This window comes from Marmota flaviventris, chromosome 11, assembly GCF_047511675.1.
Source record: "Marmota flaviventris isolate mMarFla1 chromosome 11, mMarFla1.hap1, whole genome shotgun sequence".
Classification (NCBI taxonomy): domain Eukaryota; kingdom Metazoa; phylum Chordata; class Mammalia; order Rodentia; family Sciuridae; genus Marmota; species Marmota flaviventris.
Genome location: NC_092508.1, coordinates 2,785,302 through 2,795,726, shown reverse-complemented (window position 1 = coordinate 2,795,726; position 10,425 = coordinate 2,785,302). Strand labels below are relative to the sequence as shown.

General features: G+C 47.7%; 1 protein-coding gene across 3 annotated transcripts in view; it reads left to right on the top strand.

The window, feature by feature from the left end:
- Positions 1-10,425, top strand: part of Scly (selenocysteine lyase) — a 29,644-nt gene continuing 19,219 nt past the window's right edge. Inside the window, exons 1-4 of one of the 3 annotated variants that reach the window (XM_027951678.3) lie at positions 1-142; positions 2,424-2,536; positions 5,980-6,077; positions 6,370-6,470. In XM_027951678.3, the coding sequence (XP_027807479.1) occupies positions 6,420-6,470 (51 nt within the window). In that variant the 5' untranslated portion in view covers positions 1-142; positions 2,424-2,536; positions 5,980-6,077; positions 6,370-6,419. Of the gene's footprint in view, positions 152-2,423; positions 2,537-5,979; positions 6,078-6,369; positions 6,471-10,425 lie in introns of all 3 variants that reach the window. The other 2 variants (XM_027951676.3, XM_027951675.3) reach the window with 2 other exon arrangements.

Here is a 10,425-nt window from a genome sequence, read left to right as displayed (position 1 = left end):
CTTCCCCGGCGCCCGGAGCGCTCGTCTGCGCCTCGGGATCGGCGTGCTGCTGGATGGAGACTGTCCCGACGCCGAGGAGGGCTGCGCGGGGACGGGCGATGAGTCCACCCGGCTGCCTCCGAGAGAAGAGTCCGCAGGAGAGGTGCGCGCGGTGAGGGGCAGCAGAGGAAGCGCCGGTGCCCCCCTCCAGGAAGCCTTCGAGGCGCTGCGGTGCCAGGGTCACTCCCGGGGGTCACCGCAGAGGATGGAGGGAGGGGCCGCCAGCTGGAGGTGTGGTCATTCTGGGGGTTGGGGTGCCTCGGCCAGCTGGAGCTCACTCTCCAGGTGGAGGGTCAGGGTTCTCTTGCCCGCGTGTTTTCAGGGGAGGCCTGAGTTAGGCTCTTGCCACTGGAGTCCTAGGCCAGAGGTCTGGCTCTGGGGGACCAAGTCATCAGGTCTGGCCAATTGCCCCCAAAAACAAACTGGAAAAGTTATGATGAAGACCAGTAAAGGAGCTTTCATCTGTGTAGCTACACTGGGAAGACAAGGGGACTTTAGCCCAGGCTCTCAGGGGCTGGCAATGACTTCTGGTTTTTTTGGAAAGGGGAATGGGCAAAGGTTGGGGGTTTGTGTAGCTGAACGCATTGCACAGCTGCCACAGCAGGTGATTTTGTCAAGCCCTGTCTGGTCTATCATTATCTCAGGGTTTAGGATTTGATGGGTCTTTGTCAGGATAAGAAAATTGCTCTGGCTGGGGCTGTATCTCAGTGGTAGAGCGCCCACCTGGCCCGTGTGAGGCACTGGATTGGAGCCTCAGCACCACATAAAAATAAATAAAGACACTGTGTCCATGTACAACTAATATATATATTTAAAAAAAAGAAACAAAGTAAAGAAAATTGCTCTTGCCTTGGGCACAGTTTTGACTCATGTCATAGATGTTTATCCTTCAGACCTCTTGTTTCAGGAATCCCAGGTGACTGAAGAGAATGGCTTTGGAGAACTTAGGGAGCGGAAAAGGAAAGGCAAAATGGAGTTATATCAGCAACCAGGCCCTCCTTCAACAGTGCTTTAGGGAATATCTGAGCAGATTATCTGAAAGATACTAATTTGAGATACAAGGTTTAAATTCATTCAGCCAAGCAACAGATTGAAAAGCTGCAGTCACATTCAGCAAACTAGCAAACTTGGGGCACTTTGGGATACTTACAGAAAAGAACACACTTAAGTGTGTGTGGAAAGTCCCTGCAATACAGGGAGACTCCTGAGATTCTCAATCTAACACTCAGTTGATCAAGGATGACTAGTCCAGCTTTCCAAAGCCCCAAAGCCTATTGGATGATTTCACACAGTTTATAGAAAAGGTGGTGTGTGAAAAACTAATGCACATTCAGCCAGGCACAGTGGTACTGTAATCCAAAGCACTTGGAAAGCTGAGGCAGGAGGATGGCAAGTTTGAGACCAGCCTCGGCACGTTAGTGAGACCCTGTTTCAAAATAAGCTGGGGATGTAGTCAAGTAATATAATTACTAGTATCAGGCAGGATTCTCTACTATATGGATTTTTGAAAATTTCTGGTACTGGTAAAAAGATGCACAGATAATCTTAGGGATCTTTCCGAGGACTTGGATTTTCTTTGGCATTTATTTTATCATCTTACAAAGCAAGACCATGCCGTGTGGCAGCTGTTGTCTTTGGCACTGGTGATAGAGCAGGAAGAAACAGACGAAACCCACAGGCTCTGGAAGGTGCACTTTTATTACTCGGTTGAAATGGACACTAAACAAGGAACACATGTCATGTGTGGGTCACATGACAAGCACTGATGCCAGGAAGGAAGTCCAGGCTGGCCTACAGTTTTAAATACCGCTGTTGAACTCACCCAGAAGGACAAGTTAAAGCGGACACTTAAAAATATGAAGATGGGGTGGGGCCAGGGTCATTGTAATTCAAAGAAAACTGAAAGTACAAGCCCTGCCCCAGGGGAGGAGGCCCTGTGGGGGTGGGGGAGAAGCCCAGCAAGGAGAGTGTGGCAGGAAATGGGCACCCAGATTCCCTGGAGTCCAGAGACCATCCCATAATAAAGAGAAACTACTGGTGGAGTTAAAAAAGGAAATGGGAAGATTCCTTGGGAATGTGCAGTCAGCTGGGTGATCCAGGCCCACAGACTTTTAATCTTGCCAGCCAGTAGTAGGAAACTGTGAACATCTGAATGGATGGTCTATTGATATAAAGAAGTTGGAAACTGTAGATTACTAGATATTATCCTTGCATGTTCCATCAGCAAGGGGGATGTGGAGGTCCTCTGGAGCAGTTTGTGGAAGACTGTTGGAGTATGCAGGGGAATCCACTGCCCTGGACATTATTTGCTTCTACTGACCTAGTCCCCCAAGAGCAGCTGCTTACCTCCTTTTCCTAACCTGGTATGTCTTCCTTTTCTTCAGGAAAATTTACATGGACTATAATGCAACCACTCCCCTGGAGCCAGAAGTTATCCAGGTCATGACTGAGGCCATGTGGGAAGCCTGGGGGAACCCTAGCAGCCCCTACACAGCAGGTGATTCTAGAAGAGGCACCGGGCTTGGGCAGGGGTGGGGTGGGGCAGAGGCCTCCTAAGGGGCACTCACCCCAGTGATGGCTTTGTTTGCAAAAGATTTTCTGTCTAGCTCTCCATCTTTAGCTGCATTTTTTTCTGAAAAGTTCAGCTTTGTAAGTGGAGCCTTGTTGAAGCCACAGCCTCCGCCTTTGCTGTTCACTGTCACACGCTCTCCTTTGCTTTTTCTCACATAAAAAAGAGGTCTCATCAGGAGCTATTGGCAATGCCAGTGTCTACTAAAATCCTTTCACATACCTTACAGAATTTGCAAAATATGTCTTTTAAATCATTAAGAGCATATAGAATCCCGGCCTTTTTTAAAAATGAAAGTCACTTGGGCTGGGGATGTAACTTTGTGATAGAGCACTTGGGGCGGGAGTGCAGGGAGTTGCTCTAAATTTTGTTACTTTTGTTACATGTTACAATTATGAATATTCTATTTCTTTCTGATTTTTTTTCTGTAGAGCTTTAAATTGGAGATTTTGGAAAGTAATTTGCTTCAAGTCAGTGGTTACCTGGCAGCATTACATTGTGTTTTCATTCAGACAGGCAGGCTGTAGTCTAGCCTTTTGTAGCTAACATTTATTGATAACTATCTTTAGCCTGGTGCAGTGTCACGCCTATAATCCCGGTGGCTTGGGAGGCTGAGGCAGGAGGATCATGAGTTCAAAGCCAGCCTCAGCAAAAGCAAGGCACTAAGCAACTCAGTGAGACCCTGTCTCTAAATAAAAGACAAAATAGGGCTAGTGACGTGGCTTAGTGGTCAAATGCCCCTGAGACCAGTTCCTGGTACCCCCAGCCAAAAAAAAAAGAGAAACCATCTTCCCTGGATTATGATGAACTAAAATAACTCTTCAAACAGGATATCGCCTAGCCTCACGGTTCAGAAATGCCTGTGGGCAGCTTCAGGGGGACCCAGTGCTTCTATGCCTTTTGCTTATTCAAGTTTTACTGCAACTTAGTAACTAAAAGCTTCTTCAAATCAGATACTAGTAATTTATTAACTTGTTTGTTGGCTAATCTGGACATTGCCTTGTGTCTAACCTCTCCTTTGATAAAATTGAACTTTCTGAAGCATTAAAGTTGAGAATATGGAAAATGATTAAATGCTAATAAAAGAAGGAGTTTGGGAAGCTCTCAGGGAGAGTATTCTTAGCCTGAATAATATATGCTGTAGACTGTTAGGTTGCTTCAACAGCTTTTGTTTCCACAAGTTAATAAAAAGTGGATTTTAGCCCACTTTCTGTTGATATTCAGGTAGAAATGCAAAGAGAAGGAGAAGAAAGGAAAAATTACTTTATCATAGACTGCTTCCGTTTTCACAATCTCTGGATTCAAGATCTTTGCGGGCAATTTAGGGAAGCACTGAGCACGTGTGGTAAGCTTTGTAGCACCAAAACATGTACCAAAGCCTCACAGTAACTGGGTGTGACCTCTGTTCATCAGTTGAGACCTGATTTTGAAGCATGGTGCTGCCCAGAGTGGACTTCTGGGCCCTGTTGAAGTGAGGTGTGGGCTGTATCCATGACCTAGAAGAATTATATTCGCACACAGTTCAAGTGAAAAAAAGCATGTGTAAACACATGATCAGCATGATTTCATTGTTTCCCTTTCCCCACCAAAGAAAAATCAGTGTCTGAGCAAGTGTGGAAATTATGGTATGTAGTTTTGTTGTAAGAAATAAACACCCAAAATAACAGCAGCCTATACAGCTTGCAGTTTATTTCTCACACAGTCTGGTCCCATGTAGAGCTCCCTCATTAGGGGTTGGCTCCTCCTTTCTTACACCTCTTCCGTCCTCCATATGCACTTCTTGTTGTTGCTGTTGCTGTTGTTGTACTGGGGTTCAAACCCAGGGCCTTGTGCCTGCTAGGCATCAACATGCATCTCGACTCTTAAGGTCAAGATGGCTGCTCCAGCTCAAGCCATCATGTCAACAGTTCTGCCTGTCAAAAGGAGAAAAAGAGGAGGATAAAGGTATCCCCGAGTCCTTCAAGGACACTTCTAGAAATAGCATGTGACCACTTTGCCCAGAAATTGGTCGCATGGCCACATGTAATTGTTATGTGAGTTGGGAATTGTGTTCTTAATTCTGGGCAGCCACGTGCCAGCTGGAAAAATGGGCCATCCACCTGGTTGGTTGGGGCCTGGGTCATGAGGATGGTGGGCAGCCAGTAGAGATGAGGTGCTCATGTGTTGGATACTCAGGTGTTAATACCTGCACAGCACTTGTCATCTAAATTTATCCACAACTGACACACATAGTGTGATGAGCAGCTTTGCAGTACCAACACAGAGGGAGGCACCTCTTCAGGCTCTGAAGGAAACTGTTAACCTTTTAAGGCCCAAACTGGGTCCTTGCTAACACCCCTCTTTCCTGCCTTCCTGTTCCTGCCCTAAAATGGTAACAAGCATGTGCTTCCGTCTGCTGTGCTCTGCTCCTGCATCTCCGTCACCTGTGACTGCTCTTCTAAGCAAAGCCCTTAGACTGTGGGTGACAGCTGGAAGGAAGCCTTGAGTTGACAGAGTGAGTGTGCTCAGGCTGCTTTGGCTAGCATGCTAGTGAGGACTGTGAGGTGGGCGCCTTTATTATCCCAGGTTTACAGTTGAGGTCCCTGAGCAGTACGTGGACATATGGCAGACCCCGTATGGAACCCAGCTCTTGCAAGTTGAGTCCTGGGCCTTTCCCACCACAACCACCCTTACTACAGTCAGACGCCCTGACAGCACTCCCTGGGGACAGCACTCCCTGGGGCTCCGCAGTCAGGGAGCTCAGACCTGCCTGCAGCAGCAACCTTCCAGGAGCAAGGAGCAGGGTGGACCCTCCCACTTTGAAGTCCGCCATATGCTCTTCAGCCAGCTCTTGGGGGGAAGTGGGATGCCTCTGGTGGGGAGGACTAGAGGGACACTCCAAGGGGAGCCAAGAGCATGTGCCAGACAGGAGGCCTGCCCGCATCCGTGGACAGTTCAGAGTGAAGACCCTGTTAATCCTCACACTTCACATTGAAATCTCTGCAGTAGAGTTAAGGAGTGTGAGAATTGCTTTGTAAGTTCATCTTGGCTTTTTATATTTCTATTTTTATGGTGTTTTCTGTTGTATAGTTTTTAATAGTGCCTGCTGAACTTGTTTTTACAATTAAGACTAGCTCGTTGGAGTTTGAGGGCTGCGGCTCAGCTGACTGAGAATGGTCCCTGAAGTTCTCAGCACTCCTCCAGAGCCCCCCTTCTCTGCCACAGGAAGCATGGCTCCGGCCCCCCTGTCCAGGGAACCTGGGCAGTAGCTGGATGCACAGCCTGTGTGGAAGTAGATGCCCTTATCACACACGAGGCTGCCCTGCATATTTGATTTGACGTTGTATGTGGAATCATGAGTTCTGTTTTTGCTTATTTTTGTTGTTTTGCAGCATGATCTTAAGCAAATTATTCCACCCTTTCATTCTCCTGTCTTGATGAACGGGAAGCCAGGCAGATGGCCACAGCTTCCCCTGCCCTCTAGCATCCGGTAAGAAGAAAGCCGTGTCATAGGGAGCGTGGAGTTCCCAGGTGTGCCCTGTATTTGTCTCTGGCTCTAAATTCCTTAGACCCCAGTGGTTGCCACTGGTTGCTAGTGTTTTCCTGCTGCCCCCTTGCCCAGGCACTGCTCGGCAGTAGCACCCTGTGACCACACAGAGGACCTCTTTCCTCCTCGGTCACCCACTCAGGTCTCTTGCTTCTTTGTGTGTGGTGGTTCTGTTGAATGTGTTGATCAGACTTGGGGCTACAATGGTAATGAACTTCCTTTTTGGTTTCTCAAGGTAAAAAGGCCAAGGATATTATCAATGCAGCTCGGGAAAGCCTTGCGAACATGATAGGTGGCAAGCCTCAAGACATCGTCTTCACTTCTGGGGGCACTGAGGTAATTTTTTTTTTTTTTATTGGTTGTTCAAAACATTATAAAGCTCTTGACATATCATATTTCATACATTAGATTCAAGTGGGTTTTGATGACCCACCCTCTTAGCCATAAGTGGCAATAGAATAGAGAGCAGTTTGCTCTGGGTTTATCTTATGTTTGGTTTGTTTGGTTTTTTAGGAAGAGTTGTGCTTGGTGTTGATGTCTTACAAATAAGCTTGACATAATCAGTGAGCATTTACCCTATAAGTAACTTCCAGTGGCTGTTGGGTGTTTGTAGTACAAAGTGTAAAGTGGCTTGCTTTGTCTTGCTGCTGCTCCAGAGGGCCCCCTTGGCTTTGCCCTGGAGTCACACTCCTGTGAGTCCTGCTGAAGTTGTTTGCCTTATTGAGTTTGAGGTTTGGCGCATCCAATGGAACTTGTTTTCACATTGATAAAGACCTTCCAGGACCCTGCAGAGAACATCCAGCATGGCCTCTGCTCAGTTTCTTACTGAAAGAAAGAGGCAACAGCTGTCCACATAGAAAATCCACAAGAATCTACAGCTCGATGATCAGAATTAATGCCAAGCTTTTAAATCCAAATATCAATTGAATTTTTTTTTTTTTTTTTAATATTTTATTTACATTTTAGTTTTCGACGGACACAACATCTTTGTTTGTATGTGGTGCTGAGGATCGAACCCGGGCCGCGCGCATGCCAGGCGAGCTCGCTACCGCTTGAGCCACATCCTCAGCCCTCAATTGAATTTTTATATGCCAGCAGCAAAGAGGTATTTACTAGACATGAAAAATACCAAGTACTTAGGAAATCTAGTAAAAAAAGAACCAGGAAAGTTAGAATATTACTAAGAGCCTTCAAAGAAGTTCTGAATAAAGGGGAGTGCATCACGTCATAGCCTGAAGACTCAGTGTTATTATAAACATTTCCATTCTTTCCAAATTAATCTATAGCTTCAGTACAACCTCAGGTGAAATTCTGACTCCTTTTTGGTGAAATCTCACAAACTAATGTATATAAAAATACAAAAGAGTGGTAATTGGGAGTTCTGGAGATTAAGAACACAGTAGGAGGTCTTGCTCTAGGTGGAATAAGGACCCAATTGTGACGATTTATCAAGCTGTTAGGTGAAAATTAGTATCTTTGTGCTGGATTTCTCAAATGAACTACAGACAGTGTCAGCCTGAAGTCAGTTCTGTAGAAAGCTGTCATAATTAAGGCAGGGTATTCTTCAGGCAAGGCACAGTGGGTCTGAACATCGTCATGCAGGTGTGGACACTTGCCATCCAACGAGGGTGGCCATCTGTCCTGCTTGCTCAGGGCAGTCCCAGGATAGCTATTTCTGGCACTTGCAGCAGTGCCCTCTCACTCCTCAGTTCTATGATAGGTAGTGAGGTCATCAGCGTGACTGACGAAGACAGCTCAGGAAAAGAAGAAGATCTCCTCATTGAACACTACTGGGCGACACAATCACAGAGGAAAGGCCACTGGACTTCTGCTTCAAAACAGGTAGAAAAAATAGCTCTAGGTGGAATAAGGACCAATTGTGAAGATTTGTCAAGCTTTTAGGTGAAAATTAGTATCTTTGTGCTGGGTTTCTCAAATGAACCACAGACAGTGTCAACCTAAAGGAAAATATTGACCAATTCTATCACAGAAACAACAAAATAAACTTTGGTTCATTCAAGAACACTTTGAAGAAAGTGAAAAGACAGCTGGGCGGCTCAGGGAAACATCTCCACGGGAGCTGGCAGAGGACTGGCCAGCATCCACGGAGCAGGACCTCATGCGCCGGTAGAAAGCCCAGCTGGAAAATGGGCAAGAATCTGGACTATGCACTCCCTAGAGGACCTTGGTGACATCTGCACATGGAGCAGTCCTCGGCCCCAAGGGTGACCTCTGTGAGAATATAGGAGAACAGAGCCTCTGCTCGCCCACTAGGAGGACAGTCCTCTGATGCCGAGTGTTGATGGGGAATGCAGCTGCAGGAGTGTGGACTGAGGGCCACTGTGAGCCACAGGTGTTACCGTAAGGGGGCAGGCATGAGTGTCCTCCCAGCCAGAGTTCACACAGAGGCTCACACCCTGGAAAACAAGGCAGTGAGCCAGGACATGAGGACGAGGACGCTTGTAGCAGTGCTGTCTGTGACCGCCGGAAACTCTTCTGAATCAGAAAGCACGCCCGGTCGGGCGGGGTGATAGCACAGGCTCTGCGGCAGTGTGGACGAATCTTCAGGTGCTGAGGAAATCAAATGAGTGTCTACTGCAGAGCCGGGCCTCAGGGAGCAAAGGGCATCTGAGGCTGCCACCTGGGGCCTGGGCAATGTGACTCAACCCTTGGCCTGGATTCCCTGGCGCACCAGGAGGAGCCACCTGGGCCTCAGCTGCCGAGGGGGCCCCAGGTCTCCATCTGGAGTGATGTGGTCACATCCCTTGTGCATTTTTCGATGTGACTCACTGTTTGAACAGCTCACTGATGTGCTCTGGGTGCTCACTTCGGCCAGGTTTCTTGGGGTGGCAGGAGTGTGCCTGGCCTAGGTGGAGTCCTGGGCCTCAGCCTGGCATCCCCCTGAGGTAGATGGGGTGCGGGGCTCAGGACACCACCATCATTTGATTCACCCTCTGGATCTCTGGCCTTCGAGTCATCAAGGACCACTTTACATGGGATTACAGGGCCAATGCAGCCACTTAGAGCCTTGAAGACCCTTCTTTCTGGACCCAGGGCTGCTGTGTTGGGTGTCAGTGTCCTCTGCAGGGGACCTGGGCTAAGGAGCCACCTGGTGCCTCGTCATCCCAGCCATGTCCTCACTGTGTGTAGTTGGAGGCCGCTCCTCTGGTGGAAGCCTGGGCGCATCCTCGGCTCTCCCCAGGTGTGGCTGTGGAGCTGCAGTGGCCTTCAGAGTCTCGGGGGCACTGCCTGGTAAGGTGCCAGGGACTGCAAGGTGCAGTGTCTGATAAGGGTCTGCTGTGGGGTTTCTTTTCTGGAACTTGAATAGATTGAATTTCTAAAGGACCAGAAGCTTCTGTTCCCTTCCTATGAAGGTCAAAAGAAGCCAGGCGATTCCGTTTCAGGGTGCTCTGACAGGAGGGAAGGTGCCAGGGGGAGCAAGGCGCTGAGTCCCGTGGCAGCCTCGGGGGGTGCGCCTGGGGGAGGCCTTCCCAGGTGCGGGCAGCATCTCTGATACTCAGATGTTTTCATTACACTGTCCTTTACAAACTTTTTTTTGGAGGGGGGGTACCTTTTCTGCTACATTTAACAATAAGAATTAAAAAAGAAAAAACGTTCCCCCACCACACTCCCTCCTACCGTCATCCACGTCCTCTCCCCGCGGGAGACCAGCATTTCTCTTGTACCCTCCAGAGAGAGTCTGCATTATAAAGCCAAGAAGCAAAGCACCTTTGACTATTCTTCTCATTTTGCCTTTTGAAAGATTTTTTTTTTTTTTTTTTTGCAAATGGATCTGTGTTTCCCCTTTTCTAGGAATCATAGAGCACTGTACGTAATGCCATCCACCATTTTTATTACCAAGTACATTTGAGAACTTTCATTATCAGCACAGAGAGCTTTTCTGATGTTTTAATGCTACGTGTTCCATCAAGTACATGTGTGTGATTTATTGAACAGGTCCCCTTGGTGGTAGACGTTCAAGGCTTTTCAAGGTTTTACTGTTACAGTGCTACTTTTGATGACTTTTATATATGTAGCTAGCTGTAGAAGAAAGCCCCAGAGGCAGAATCGTTGCATTGCTGGGCTCGTTTGATAGCAAAGCCAGTGGCCCTGTATGGAGGCTGTGCTACTCAGACTTCATCAGCAGATTCTGCCTGAGCAGCTCTTCTGACAGCTTTATAAAATTACAAAATTCAAGCTGGGCACGGTGGCGCACACCTGTAATCCCAGCTGCTCAGGAGGCTGAGGCAGGAGGATCATAAGTTCAAAGCCAGCCTCAGCAATTTAGTGA